Raw genomic sequence first — 16,379 nt, 5'->3', positions numbered from 1 at the left:
TCAGTGACAACCTCTTTATACTTGGAAAATATATTTTATTTTTGGCTTAGTTCATTCCGAATTTACCATACCTATATTAAGTGCATTCCTACCTAAAGCTCAAATGTTAAAGAGGAAATGGATCCTTTAATGCCAAATGATAAAGGGTTCAACAAGCCTTCAATGCTTTTTGATCAAATAGACTTGACAACAGATGATAAAGGGGACCTAAAATCATCATGGCACTTGAACCTTTTTTAAGAAACATACATAAATGAAATAATTTATAATCTACCTGGGATTTCTTCATTTACAACATTTTAATTAACATGCTTGTTCCCTTCTGTCCCAACCTTTTGTAGTTTCTGTGGCTTTTGTGGTTCCCATGTTTTTTCCCCTCAACTGGATTGGATGCTTCTTGACTTCCATTTGTGAAATGCAACGTCTAACCGTCTACACTGCCAATAAATTACCAAACCCCCAAATCAGGAATGGCAAACACCAAGCCAGCGGACTGCATTCCATCTCCAACTCTATCCTCATGGCTGACACAGGATGAAAAGTGAAAGAAAGTGAAAGTGAAGTCGCTCAGTCGTGTCCGACTCTTTGTGACCCCATGGACTGTAGCCTACCAGGCTCCTCTGTCCATGGGATTTTCCAGGTACAGGATGAAAACTAGCATTCAAAATGAAACCCAGCTGTTCTCCCCACCCTGAATCCTTCTTGCTCCTTCTCAACTCTGGCTGCACAGTGGACTCACCAGGGGAATGCTACAACACAGATTGCTGGGCGCCACCCCAGAGTTTCTGACTCAGTAGGTCTTGGGGTGGGGCCTGAGAACGTGCATCTCTAACAGGTTTGCAGGAGATACTACGGCTGCTGCTGGTCTCAGGACCACACTGCAAGAACCACCAGTGGTACAGAATGGGCATCAGGATTTTAAAAAGCTCCCCCAAGTGATTCCAATGTGTGGCTACAATTGAGATCCACTGTCTGAGTGATTCTCATTCTCTCTTGTACAAAGCGAACTACTCATTATTATCTTCTGAAGAATAAACTTTATAAACAGGGGTACTAAAAACCCCTCCCTCTCAACTCTTTCTCCTTCAACATTTACTCTTTCTTTAAATACTACTGATGTGATTCTCTCTTTTACTCTTTCCTGGTTTTCCATGTGCCATTAGAAATATTAACAAAGCCTAAAGAATTGACCAATTCCTACTTGGTTTACAACATGTATGTAGCTTTAGTAAATTCTTCCCTTAAACCAATAAACAAAGAACCTTACTCTAAGCACTAACAATATAATTCCTACAATATGAACTGTGATTCACTTAGGAATACACAATTTTAGGAGTGCTGGTGAAAATCGTGTATCTGAAACCAAGTGCAATTCCATTTCTGATGTTGACAAGTAATATGAAATACTATATTTGAACCTTAAATTTTAAAGTTGCAAGGAACTAGAGTTCTAAAAAACTCTAGTCTAATCCTTCACATTCTATCTAAAAAAAAAAGAGGCCCAGGCAAAAGTAAACTCCTTGCACACTGTCAGAGCAATAAGCTGCAGGGCCACCTGGGTTTCTGAACCTCTAGCCAAGTGCTCTTTGCTCTCTGTACCTACTCTGCTTAGTGCATGAGCCAGGAGTCCTATATGGTTCCTGAGCACTTGAAATGTGGCTAGTCTAAACTGAACTGCGCTCCAAGCATAAAATATATGGTAAATTTCAGAGACAGTCCCAAAAAAGGCAATATAAAGTATCCAACTGGTATTTTAAATATTCATTACAAATTGAAATAAGTCAAATATAATGGGTTAAGTAAAATGTATACTGCAACTATCTCTTCCCTTGTTTTTAAAAATACAAAGAAAGTATCATATACAATGTTCTAAATCTTGCTTGTTTCCACTTGAGGAAATTCTACAAACATCAATGTTCTTTTTAATGGTGGCACAGAATTCTTTTGTATGATTGTAATAATTCAATCAGTCAATCCTCATTTGACCAACAATTAGGCTGTTTTCAGCTTATTATTATTACCAATGATGTTGCAAGAAATATCTTTGTACAGTACCTTTAATAATATCCACAAGTCCTGTACCTCTGTAGAGAGATACCCAAACTGGAATTGTTGAGTCAAAAGGTATATTCATTTAAAATTTTGACAAGATGTCATCTAACTGTGGTCCAAACAGGGTGTACCAGCTTCCACTCTGATCAATATATGTGAATATTCCTCCCCCCGCCTTGCCTATGCTACCTATTTATCTAATTTTTGGATCCCTGTCATTCTGATAGGTGGAAAACAGTATTCCTTTGAATGTCTGAACTTAAAAGTGAGCTTGAATATCTCTACCTACGTTTATAAACCACTTTTATTTCTTCTGAGTTGCTTGTTCGTGTCCCTTACCAATTCATTTTTCTACTAGGTTGTTGGTCCTGTTCGCTTTGATTTGCCAGAGTGAAGGAAATTTGCCTTTTGTTTGCTATATGGCCAGCAAATATTTTTCCTTCTTCATCATTTCTCTTTTAACTTTATGGGGGTATGTTTGTATGTGTAATTTTTGCCTTGCAGAAATTTTTATTTTTTAATTTGTAGTCAAATTCATCGATATTTTTCTTTTTCAGAATCTGATTTTTGTGCTGTTTCAAAAGTTCTTCCCACTCCAAGATTATTTTAAAAATATCTATTACTTTTACAGTTTACTTTTTTAGGTTTAAGTTTTGACCCATCTGGAATTTGTTTTAGTATAGGGAGCAAGGGAGAAATACAACTGTATTTTTTTCCCCAGATGACTGGGGAAAAAACCATCTCTTTATGTAATCGTAAATGCAATTTTAGATCTCTGGACTTTCTACATTGGCTCCATCAAAATCAGGAGAGTACCAAAAGATCTTAATTACCCTAAACTCCTCAAATTTTTAATAACCAGCAGGTCATCTTCTTTGTGGGAACTTATGATTTCTTTTTAAAATAAAGGATGCTTTAAATTTATGGATAAACTTAAGAGAGAATGATCCTAAACTGCTGAAGAGTTCTAGTCAAGAATAGGATATACTTTTCCATTTACAACCTTCATTAGTATTTTAGAGTTTACTTCATATATATATATCTCCAGCACATTTCTTGTTAAGTTTATTTCTAGGTATTTAATCTTCTTAGTGATTACTAGAAATGGCATTTAGTCCTGCCATCATATTTTCTGAGTGTTGTTGGTTTAGATCAAAACTATTGATTTTTAATATTAATTTTGTAACTAGTGACTTTATTAAATTTTTTTGGCCATGCCACACAGCTGAATTCCCTAAATTCTTTTAAGCTATATTAGTTTTTTCGTTGATTTCATTAGGTTTTCAGTGTTTGCATGGATCTGTAGACAATGATAACCTACCTCTTCATCTTCTAATTCTTATATACTGTTTAATTTCCTTTCTAATTACAGTAGTTAATACTTTGAAAACTTGGTATTTGTCAACATTTTCATTGGGCTGCCTCTAGTATCAGATTTCCCAAGAACCTAGGCAGTAGACCCAAAAACTAAGCCATCAAAGGATCTCTGCTACTGGAAAAAACTGTTATTAAAATCACTATAGACCTTTGGCTCAGAAGGCCTAAAATCAACACTTGGGGTGAACTTAAACATTTTAAATGTTGACAAAATACTAAAATGGTTCCTTTTATATTTGGAAAATTAGTCCTCTTAAAAGCTCTCTTCCCTAACACAGTCTTTACTTAACCAATCACTTCTGTCTCTGCCTCTGAAGAAAAAAAAAGTGAACTTAGAGAGATCTCATCTTTGGGGGTCTCAGTCTCTTCTTTCATAAAGAAGGATATTGTATTAGGCTAGATGCTTTTATGGTCTATTCTGGCAAAAGACTCCTCTAATTCTGTGACATAATTTTAAAAAACAAACATGAGGTTCCCCAGGAGTCTTCATGACGTATCCATGACTGAGGTCAGGAAGATACACACATATTTCTGTCACAGAAAGTATTTCGTCTTAACTAAATCTCATCATTCTACTACTATTAAGTTATGATTTCACGTTGTTATTGTTTGCATACAACTGCTCTTGGCTGAATACTAAAACTCAATGAATATCTAGAGTAGTCGTTCTCAAAGCAGTGCTTGGACCAGCAACATCAGCATCACTTGGGAATCAGGCCCCATCCTAGACCTAGAATCAGACATTATAGGGGTGGAATCTAACAATCTGTGTTTTAGTAAGTCCTCAGTGGTGTGACTATGATAAGTGGGCGTGTATTTATACAAATAAGGTTTAATAAATCAGGAGGGTAAATGGCATATTCTATTAGCTTGTAAAACACAGGAGCCAGGCTGAGGCAGAATGCTAGCATGATGAAAGAAAGGGATATATATATAAAAATAGTATTTATATGTATTATATATGTATAAAATACATGTATACATTACATATACATATAAGTATGTATTATATATTATACATGTATAATATACATATATTATATTCTATACATATATAATATACTGTATTATAATACGATTTTATGTATATAAAAAATCAGCTGCTAATCCTGACATCTGCCCATTATGCTACCCCTCTCAAAACACAAAATACTCTATGCACTTTTGAATATTTTGATTACTAAGGATTTGAAGAGATATATTCCCAGGGCCTAACTGCAAAAAGCACAAGGACAGAATTTCTGAAGAAAATATCGTCCACCTTAGCAGATGTTTTCATGTGTTAATGCAAACAGGTTCAAAGCAGTCTTCTTTAGATTCAGCTCCCTAGCTCTCCTGACTGCGTGCTGAATCTTCTAACTAGCCCTGAATCTATTCTGATGTCTCACCCATCTGCAGCAAGCCTGACGTGTTTCCCACAAGATGCTGAGATGATCATAGGCAGGCCTGTCCATTGCCCTACTTCTGATTCCATTCTGGAGTTTAGGAGATGCTGTTGGGAAAAGATTCCTTTCAGCTATTCATCTGATGTTTCACATAAAAGAACTAACAAATCTGACTTTGCTGTGTAAGTATAGTCACTGAGTGTTTCTCCAGGAAAGCAGGAAATGGGGCTGGAGTAGGCCATTAATTAACTAAATCCAGAGAAGTCTCTACCTAATCAACTCTCCTTCCCTGGGAACATGCTCAGAAGGGCCTGTATATTAGAAGCCAGCAGAGAGACTGACATTTCCACATGTGGGACTCCGAAGTGTCATTAAGGAAAGCCTTTTGCAACAAATTGGGTTTTTAAAAATTTTGTGGAGGACAGAAGGCCTGAGATACTTCACTAACTAGACACAAACCTGGCACACAGTTACCAAACATGCTAAAGCCTCCAGTGTCAAAGTAGTCAAATACCTGAGGTATTTTCCATGCCAATTTGAAAGGATGAAGACTCTCCACTCCACTGCTACATTTACTGCATCACAAGAGAATCAAAGATTACAGAAGGATGTGGGTACAGGTACCTGGAGTTGGGATACAGCTATTCATGTGTCTGGCAAACTGATTCCCTAAGCAGAAAGGATTTGGCCTTTATCCAACCCAGCTTCCATCCTGGCTGCCTACACCAGAAATATCATGACCAAATAGTATTTGAAGTGAACTTTTAAAGAGAAAACACCACCCCTGCCTCAAGAGAGTTGAACTTTTCACACATTTGTACGAATTAAATTTAATATCAAATAATGAAAACAAATACTTATTAAGGACAAACCACATGCTGGACCTGTATGTAAAATATTTCGATTGTATTTCTGGGGACATGGATATTTTCATCTGGGAGACCTGGAGTGCACGAGAGTGATCATGGCTCTAACAGCGCTGGAGGCCCAAATGTACGAACATAAAAAATTAAGGGTATTTTGAGGATGGAGGAAAGAAGGGAAGAGGAAGAAGAAAAGGATATAGAAGGGCAGACCAGTCCCTCAGGCCCCAAGGGCTGGGATCTTATCATTCAGCTCTGAATCCCTGTGGCCTGAAGTAACATGTCACACGCTGCAGGAGCTGAAGAAATGTTCTTTCAGTTTTAAACTGATGCAATTAAACTATATGATATCAATTTGGATAGCTGAACACTCTAGCTTCCCTCAGGCTAGAATGCTGGTGAGAATCCACAAGCCATTCCTTTGCAGGAAGTTCTGTGGCAAAACAGCAGAAGCCAACTCAAAACTCCCCCCTTACCTCACTACAGGCCCCTTTCACCTGGGGAGCCGTTGGGTGTGCTCTGCTTGCTTAGATACCGAAAGTAACATCTGCCCTGCTTCTTCCTTGGGGATGACTTTGTAAGCATCATGTGGGACCAATGTCTTAAAACTGCCTGAAAACTGGACTTGTGAACAAGTGCAATTCCCATGTACATGCATTCAGGTCTTCTTTCCTGACAATACACAGCACGGTATTGTAAGCTTTTATTCTTGAAGGCATATTTAAAATATTTCATCAGAATGCTGAGAAGTCATTGCCTTATGATGGATTACTCAAGGAGCCATTTTATTTGGGAAGTGGAAAACAGTGCATCTTCTCTATGTCTCTTTGATAACTCAGCCACGATTACACTAATTAAATCCAAATAGATAACCAAAAGGTAAGCTTTCTTGGTTGATGAAAGATAAATCAGTTTTCAGAGAATTCCAAGTCACTGTGATTCTCACCTCCTTTAAAGGTTTCTCAAAGTATACAACTGTGTGAAGTAATGCCATGTCTTAAATTGTTTATCCCCAGACGATTTTCAGTTCCATTGTACAATGAGCAGCTTATGAAATATAAGAGAAATATGTAACCTCTGTCTGAAAGCTTCAAAACAATCTGGAGCATCATCTATGCTGACTGAGGAATGAAAATATGAGAACACAGTCTTCCGCTAAACAACAAAAATGACTCTCCCCATTTGCTCACGAAGAGAAACCGAGCATTATTTAACCTTTTCCCTAACACGGACAACATTAAAAAACACTTCACTTATGAATTTAACAGACTGTAAGTAAGCTTAAACTGGAAATGCCACAGAGAACTGCCATTATGTCTATAATTCAACTCTGTGTTATTCAATACAACCTAAGGGGCAGCTTTTGTAGAGCACAAAATATGAACTACACATTTCTGAAAGGTCATGGAACACCAGGAGACAGGAATAAAGTGAATTAGGGAAAATGAATTCAGTGCAGATTTTTACATTAGAAGTCAAAGTTAATACAGTTTCCTACTAACAAGGTACCATCGATCTCTCAGAATTGGTGAGCTATAACATTAAAATAACTTGCTAAATATTTCATCTAACAGTTTGAGTATTTTCTTCCACAAGGCATATAAAAGGTTCTCCTTTCCCTCTGTGTCTACAGTTTGTTTTTTGCCTTAAAAAAGTAATTTACTGAAAATGCATTTTCCTTCTTATTAAGAACCCCAGTGACTCAACAGCTAAAAAAGTGGATTCTATCAGAGCTGAAAAAGATTTAGCTTGATATTAAATTTTATTACCATTTATTGCCATTAAAATATATTTTTTCAAGGTCACTATACTTGTTAATGTAAATTAGTTCTTTTTAAAAAAGAACTAATGCATGTATTTTTTTGGCTAAAATAAAATCTCATACTTTGCAAAGGTTTCATGTATTTAAAAAATACAGAAAGTCATTTCAAGTAGAAAACTAGCTTACGTTCTTTCTCTGAAGAACAAATACACTAAATTAAAACCTCAAGGCCAAGGAAACACAAAGAAAAGACCAAGTTCTTATAATAGGTTTTGGTAGCCAGGAAGCCATGGTATTAATGAGACTAGAATTTCTAAGTAATTTGAGGTCAAAAGGATACCCATTTGAAGATTATTTCCAAGCTAAAAACTTCATGAAATAAATAAAAAGAGTGCAACACTATAATTCATAGAAAACTAGAAGATGTCCTATGCATATTTAAAAAAATCCATTAATTGGAAAGGTGGAAAATGAATCATTTTATTAGCAAACTTACTAAAATTTAAAAAACAAAACAAAATTAGTATGACAGACTTGAATAAAAATTAACAATGTGAAAATAATTAAATTACTTATACAAACTTCCAGAAACAAAAACAGTTTATTGAAATATTAACAATATGTAAAACAAGTATACAATTTAAGAGCTCAAAATATTTTATTTATTTTAGCTTCATATTCAAACAATTAGCTTATAATTTATATTACTATTTTAAATCAAATGGAAAAATTTTGTCATTAAAGCAGTGCATTTGGGCAAATCTAGTCTATTTTACTAGTCTCTTTTAAAATAATTTAAGAAATAAGAAGTATAAAGATAAAAATCTTAATATGTAGTTTGGTAAAGTTCAAGTCAGTCTTTGAACAACACGTTTATCTATCCAGTAAAGCTTGTGTTAATGCGATGTAAGAGTTTGGCAAATTCAACTTTAATGGAGCATAAAAGTGCTTTTGCTTGAAAGTGAGATCATTTTTAAAAATTCAAAGCATGATCACTTTTTCTTTTTTCATAGGAACAATCTGATACAAGCAGCAAAGCTTAAATAAACTAGAAACATTTCAAATGATCCATAAAGGATTAATAAGCACTGCAGGAAGTCCTATAGGCTCAGCGTATACATTTTCCATCTCTTCCCCCCATGATGGGCATGATATGAAATTCTAAACAGAAGTGAAGTTTCAAAGTCCCTGAATGTAAAAAGACTCTTGTGTTGAGGTGAGAGGTCGCAACTTAGGATGCTTAAATTTGAAAAAGATCAAAAGTATGATGGTATTAGGACAAAAATCACTCAAATTTGGACATTCAATTAAAAAGGTCCTCTTGCTGAGGGCAATAGCCAGTGGTCAGGAGCAAAACTAAGGCAAAAGGAGTAGTTGGTAAGCTACAGGCCACTAATATAACAAGAACAAAATGACAGCTATTATTTTGGCAGAGATAATCTATGCTGAAACACAAAACACACACACGCACAATTTCTTTCAATACAATTTTCTTGTCTTCCCACTGACTTCTGTGATTACCACAGAAAGCAGGGTTCTAAACACATTTCTCAGTTGAATCCTCAATCAATAATAGTAAAAAATTCAGATGGAAGATATGGGAAAATGCATTATGGCATTAGTAACTGTTTGCAAAATAAGCTGAATTTATCAATATGCACAGAAGTTGATAAGAAACCTCAGATACTTGAAACAGATCATATTTTAGTCACCTCAAAGGTCAGTCACATTTTCTGTGTCCATCAAATCAAAATTTTTTATTCTGCAGTTGGACAATCTTCTTAATTTTTATAACTACTAATTCTTCAAAAATAAATGTACCTCTGAGAAATTCCCTGCTTAATATAAAAATATAACCAGCTCCCCCAAAGTTATGAAGACCTATTTTCTATTATGAAAGATAAAATGCCAAATATTCCTTACCTATAACTATAATTACAACTTTGCACAGAGTCCTAAATTAAAGCCAATAAGACCATGGCTTTTTAGTAAGCACCCAGGTTTACTACTGGAATAAACACTCAAGAGTGAGGCAAAACAGTCCTCAGTTTTTATACAACCTTTAGAATGTGCATATTTTTCAACCTCTCGTGTTTTAATAATTCCTTGACAGAAGCATAAATTATTCATGCTACTACAATGAGATTTACTTTCTTAAAATGAAATGCAAATAGTAAATAAGAAGCATGACATTTAACAATACCAATGAATGTTGGGATCAACAAGAGAAAAGCTTAAAAACAGACAAACAGAAAAAGAATCTGTCTCAACTAAATAGTCTTACATGGGAGTACAACTGCCAAACCTTTCAGGTATCAGCCATTTCTCAGGGTAAAGAGGGCCCTTGCTAAGGCTTTGGCTATTTTACTGCCAATTCACATGACCACTAGAAGCTGAAGCAATAAGACCTCCATAGTGAAAAATTCAATCTTTTACTGAACACCTATTTTGTTTTTTGAATTTTCTAGTAACTTGAGAGAGCAGGATGCAAATTGTCACTCTTCACTCGAAAAAGGTTTTTTTGCAAAGACTATGTGGACTTTGAATCAGAGGTTCAAGTTTAAATCCCAGCTCTACAGTGTATTATCCTCATACTGCTACTGCTACTGCTAAGTCGCTTCAGTCGTGTCTGACTCTGTGCGACCTCATAGACAGCAGCCCACCAGGCTTCCCGGTCCCTGGGATTCTCCAGGCAAGAACACTGGAGTGGGTTGCCATTTCCTTATCCTCATAACACTGGCCAAATGTCTGATTACACAATTCAGCTTCCTTATGTGTAAAAATAGAAAAAAAAATCATTTACCTTCACAGGTTTGCTAGCAGAATTAAATGATACCACCTAGGTAAAAAAAAAAATGCTTACCAAGTGTTAGAGAGCTCAAAAAATAATAGTCTTGGGAATTCCCTGGCAGTTCAGTGATTAGACTTCATGCTTTCACTGCCCTGGGCTCAGGCTGGATCCCTGGACAGGGAACTAAGACCCTGCCGCAGTGTGGCCAAAAAAACCCCCAAAAACCACCACCTCAAAATACTAGTCTTCTTTCTCCCACTCTATATAAGTCTAAAAGCTTATAGGAAACAAAATTATTTGCCAAGTGAAACAATGTAAATACAATAGACTGTATAAAAGAAATTACAGTCGAAAAGTTATATACTCCAAGTTCTTTAGGAACTCAAGAGGAGAAAAAACCTTCCACAGTTGTAATCTGACAGAATGCTTCCTGGAACTGAGACGGGTTTGGGTCATGAAGGTTGAGAAGAATTTAAACAGATAGAGATGGCAAGTGGGCAAGAACAATTCAGGCAGTTGTGAGAAAACAAGGCCTGTCTGGAGGAATGAGGATTTAAGGGTGTCACTGGATAGGAGGGTCTGTGGAGAAGGAGGTTGGATAATAAAATGTCTCAAATGCCAGAATACAGAGTTTGATTGTGATTCTATAGAGATTTAATTAAGCCACCCCAGCATCCGTGAGTGTGTATAAATTGTGCCTGTTATATTCTAGAGGAGACTATAAAAGAGGATAGGATGCTACCTATAGAGTTAAGGTCAAAAATCAGTCCAAATCCCTTTGGCTACTAGACAGTATGATCTAACCAACAAAGGGTACCCGTGATTAAACAACAGCGGTCTTGCAAAACAAAAATGACAGCTGAAAATGCTGAAGAAATGAGATTGAGTCATCAATTACAGATCTTGAAGAAATTTAAGGGAGATATGAATGATATTTACAAGTACTTAAAAAAAAAAAAAGCACAAAGGGAGGTGGTTGTATTCATCTGATGTTCAACACAGGTGTCAAGAGGGCAGAAAGGCCTAGAACAGAGGGAAGAACATTCAGATTAGCCATGGGGAAAACTTGTGAATGTAGAGCCTGTGAGGATGAAAAGACAGCCCAGCAAGAGACTGCAGCAGTACCATTAATGCAAAATATTCAAAAAAAAATTCAAAGCATAGTGGCAGAAAGATAGATTTCTCAAGATGCAGTGTTTTCGCCTGGGTGACCTGCAGACGACATGTTAGTTCTACAATTTATGACTTTTGGATTAAAGCTGGGAGAGGGGGGTGTCCTTCAGGACATGGAGAGCCCTTAATGATAGCAGTGCTACAAAACTGCACAGTGATCAAGAGTTACTGAACTAAGAAAAACCTCGGCAAGTACTCCCTCAATTATCTCGGCCCCTGGGCATTTCAATGGGAAACTACTCATTGATATTATTCTTTTTCCAACATTCATTTTATAGAATATCAAGACAGAGTCAAATGTTGACTTACTATGGTAAATAGAGGGGAAAAAAGCCTGCTTTGATTTCCTTTCCTTTATTACCACCTTGGTTTTGTGTTTTAGAATGTCGATTATGTTTGAAAAGAGGGTGGAGGATGGCGGGGCATGTTCATCCCTTCAATGAAGACAAAACATAGCAGCTATTTCATTCTGCTGTGGAAGTGTTACCACCCCCCCACCCCAACTTAATTCTTTCGCCATCATATTAAATTGTGATTTTCAACAGGGTCCGGAAAAACGTGTTATATTTTACTTATTATTCTAAAAGAATTAGAAGGCAATTATAAGGAAAGGATAAAAATAGGGCAAAAATGTTTTTGTGTTTTTAGACCAGCTAAAATTTTCAGAGTTTAAAATGACTAGAAAGGCAAACTGTTAGGTATTCAAAGGAAAATGTGAATGTTTTCCCAAAGGCATTATTAACAATTAATAATCATTACACTGGTGCCTTGTTTACCTGACCTTGTATAAATTCAGCAGCCTGGTAATTAGACCCATATTTTGCACATTTGTATATTTCCATGCATAGATTTGACTCATTCATTCATCCATTAAAATTTGCTTGACAGACGTAGATGAATAATCAAGCTACAATTTGTATTTACTGGATTATAGAAAATTGCCCAAACTGTTAAGTTCAAGGAAAGCGCATTCTTGTCTCTCTCTTGTGACTGATGTAAAAGCAATTACACATCCGAGGATTGCCCCAAAGCTCTCAGAAGAAGTGGCACTGCTTTTGCAATTTGAGGTCTTTAACAGTTACCTTTTTTTCTGAACATAGAGACTTTTTAAAGATTAACAGAAGGGAGAAAATATGCCTGGGCAAGTAAGTTTATTATCACAGGTCATTACAATTTTACAATAAAAAGTGATGTTCTGATCAACATTCTACATCCAAAATAAGCAATATTGCACCTCTCTTCTGCAAAAACTGTATAGACAGTGGAAGTTTTGAAGAGGAGAAATGAGGCACCTTTTGGGGGACAGGTTTATGACAAACACTCCTCCCTTACTTACCACAGAAACAAACGTCAACCAGAAAACCTGACCAAACCTCTTGCTAACCAGCAATCAACGAGAAACAAAGGAACTCCAAGATTTGATTATTAATGTATTTTCAGGAAAAGAAGCAGGACACATCTTAGTGCCAACTGCTCCCTAAATTCTGATGTTTGGTACCAGCCAAACGTGCTGTCATGTAGAACTGTATTTTACACTATGGTATTTATTTTGCTTTTGCAGTCACTAACCGAACCATCGCTAATACACGTTTTCTGGTCCACGGTACAGTACTTCTTTACACAGCTGAAGATACAACAATTTTGCTGTCTTAAATCCATCTCTTCAAACTGCTTATTTTGATTGTCTACTTTAGAAGAAAACGAGTGATTCCTGGCTTTAAAAAAATAGTGTGTGTGTGTATATAACCAGCATTATAAGATTTCTAAAAAACTTTTAGATCATATATCTAATTTTGTAAAAATATACACAAAGATGAAACTATACATTTGATATCATCTTTATGATGAACATTTAGCTCCACAGCTGAAAAAGCTTATAACCTGCTTTCAAAAACATTAAATTAACACTTATGAAGCACAAAATTTGGCTTGAGGCAGGTTTTCCAGATTGGTGACAATGAGACATCCTAAGTACTTTACTTATAAATTTAACAAACAAAAGGCTTTCCCAAATTTCCTAAACACATATCCAGTTCTTTTTTTCAATATTACCAAAACCTACTACATTTCCTCCTAACAATCTATCATTTCTTTCTATAAAGCAAATGTCCTGATGGATATCAGACATTAACTTATGTGAAATCAGCTAAAAGATCACCAAAGAACCAGGTAAAGCATTAGTTTAGAAAATGACTTGTTCTTATAATCCATGTTTATAGTGTGTTTGATTTCACATAGAGCTAAATGTTTGCTGAGTCCATGGCATTGTAATAGGCATTTCAGGGGTCTCGTGTCAAGAAGACACAGTCCTGGCAGTTTAATATGATAAAACAACTTTGATTTTTAAAGCCTAACACAAAAGCTATTTGCTGACTCTTGGTTTCAACAGAAACAATGAAGGGGTGTCCAGAGGATTTTGAATAGGTGGGGGAGGGACTGCTGCCCCAGGAATCTGACACTACTCAGAGTTGGACAGTGTGTGCCTTGGGTGAGCCCTTTTTCTATTTGGTTTATTATCTGTTTGGTTGGTTGTCTTTCACAAGGTCCAAGTGCTGCAAACTGAACTGCACTCTACTTACTTAAAAAAAAAGGGGGGGGGAGGAAAGTAGAAATAAAAAAGTACACTTGGTCCATCAACTGCTACCAATGGTCTGACAAAAAAATGTCATCTAAACTTGTGTCCATTCTCTTGCTCTCGCTTATTCCAGAGGTGCTTTTACTACCAACTTCAGAATGGAAATGAGATATGCATTACCACTGTCCAAAAATATTTCATCTGTATCACAAATGCAAGTTATCTGTTAAACTTGGATTTGATGCGCTTTACTGAGAACCCCTGCAAAAGTTTACATTTCACATTCTATTATCAGCCACTTTCCTACCCATCCTGATTTTCCCTAACAGGTCATCAGCACCACTGAGCACATGACCAATAAATAAAACAACTCTCCAATAGAAGGCAAAAGCCAAATGCATCCCATTACTCATATATATATATATATATACACACATATATATGTGTGTGTGTGTGTATATATATATATATGCATACCAGGGCTGAGGAAGAGCACACAAAAACAGGAAATACACAAGCACACCCATGGTCCTAAGGGCTTCTCAAGTTGTATGTCTGGATATTTAGCTATGCTTGTTAACAGGAAAAAGGTGTGACTGCCCAGTGTTAAGACAGCTTAGGCCAATAGGAGTTTCAAATCCAGCCCTGCTACTAAGAAGCCAGTTTCCTGGTCATAGTTTAGGGGTCAGGAAGAGTACTGTAAGATAAAAGAAAAGATCAACACCACATCTTTGCAAGACACACACACACACACACCCTTCTTGAGATTCTTAAAGTGACTGAAATTTAAACTGTGAGAGATTTAAGCTGACATTCCAGAAAATACTGTCCACTGAGTGTGAAGTCATTAATAGTAAAAAACAGGAATTAATTGGCTATTCCATCCAAAACAAAATATGGCAGCCAAAGCCTTTCTGAAGGTTCCAAGATCACTCGTGCTCTACTAACCAACTCCTGTGTCTGCCATGTCCCTGGAGCTCTGCGCTGCTCCAAGGAAATGAAGTGAAATAAGGGACTCAACAGTGCAGCTTGCATTCAACAGGAATTTGCCATCTGTGCAGGACAGAACTGCTGCCCAATAGATGCTGCCCCACATGGGTTCAGGGGTTATGGACAAACAGGAGAAAGGATACTCTGCCTGGAGAGTTGACAGAAGAAAGCTTTCCAAAGATTGTGCCAATGAAGGCATAAGAATTTTACAAGCTGGGGCAGTATGAGTGGAGGCAGGGGGTTCCAGGCAGAGGAGACGGCAGGAGTGAACACAGGGAGGGAGAAAAGCATGTGGCAACTTTGAGGACTACTAAGCTCTCCTGGGCAGTGGGCAGAGAACCTATGAAAATACAGCATGGATGGAGAAGAAAGTGGCCATGCTAGGGAATTTGAATTTCAATCTGCAAAAGATGAAAATACACGGAAGGTAACATCATTAACCCTACTTTGGGAAGATAATCCTGTGAAACAGCCTGGAGAATGGACTGATAAGGGAATAGGCCAAAACAGGAAGATCAATTAGAAAACTAAGATGACCACGAAGTGAATTAAAATAGTGAGAATGGAGGGAGAGACAGTGTGACAATACAAAAAATATGTAACACTTTGACATCCAATGTGGGCAACTGGAGGGTATGGCTCTGTGAAACTCATAAGAATATTGTGAGGAACACATTAGGAAAGGTTGTGAACATGCTTGGAAAATTAAAATGTACTATGTAATATATCCCCATGTCCGAGGGGCAGCGGCCAAGAGGAGTTACCCCACGTCCGATGTCAGGGGCAGCGGCCGAGAGTGCCAGGCTGCGATGACACAGGAATGGCCAAGAGGAGCTACTCCATGTCCGAGGTCAGGGGTGGCAGCTCAGAGGAGCTACTCCACGTCCAAGGTCAGGGGCGGCAGCAGAGAGTACCAGGCTGTGACAGCGCTGGAGCAGCCCAGAGAGCTACCCCACGCCCGAGGGCAGGGGCGGTGGCCAGGAGGAGTCCAAGGAGCAGTGGCTGCCAGGGCCCAGGAGGGTCTAGAGGAGCTATTCCACGTCAAGGTTAGGAGGGGCGGCGGTGACAAGATACCCCTCATCCAAGGTAAGGAACAGCAGCTGCGCTTTACTGGAGCAGCTGTGAAGAGATACCCCATGTCCAAAGTAAGAGAAACTCAAGAAAGAAGGTAGGTGTTGCAAAAGGGTATCAGAGGGCAGATACACTGAAACCATAATCACAGAAAACTAGTCAATCTAATCACACTAGGACCACAGCCTCGTCTAACTCAATGAACCTAGGCCATGCCCGTGGGGCCACCCAAGATGGGCAGGACATGGTGGAGAGGTCTGACAGAATGTGGTCCATGGGAGAAGGGAATGGCAAACCACTTCAGTATTCTTGCCTTGAGAACCCCATGAACAGTATGAAA

General features: G+C 37.4%; 1 protein-coding gene across 9 annotated transcripts in view; it reads right to left on the bottom strand.

The window, feature by feature from the left end:
- POLA1 (DNA polymerase alpha 1, catalytic subunit) overlaps window positions 1-16,379 on the bottom strand; it is a 300,112-nt gene that overhangs the window by 119,181 nt on the left and 164,552 nt on the right. For 7 of the 9 annotated variants that reach the window (XM_025276507.3, XM_044937315.2, XM_044937314.2 and 4 more), the window contains exon 35: window positions 10,243-10,278. The exons of the other annotated variants lie outside the window; for them this stretch is intronic. In XM_025276507.3, coding sequence (XP_025132292.1) covers window positions 10,243-10,278 — 36 coding nt within the window. The remainder of the gene's footprint in view (window positions 1-10,242; window positions 10,279-16,379) is intronic. 9 annotated transcript variants of the gene reach the window in all.

This window comes from Bubalus bubalis, chromosome X, assembly GCF_019923935.1.
Source record: "Bubalus bubalis isolate 160015118507 breed Murrah chromosome X, NDDB_SH_1, whole genome shotgun sequence".
Classification (NCBI taxonomy): Eukaryota; Metazoa; Chordata; class Mammalia; order Artiodactyla; family Bovidae; genus Bubalus; species Bubalus bubalis.
This window is presented reverse-complemented; position numbering and strand designations above follow the sequence as displayed.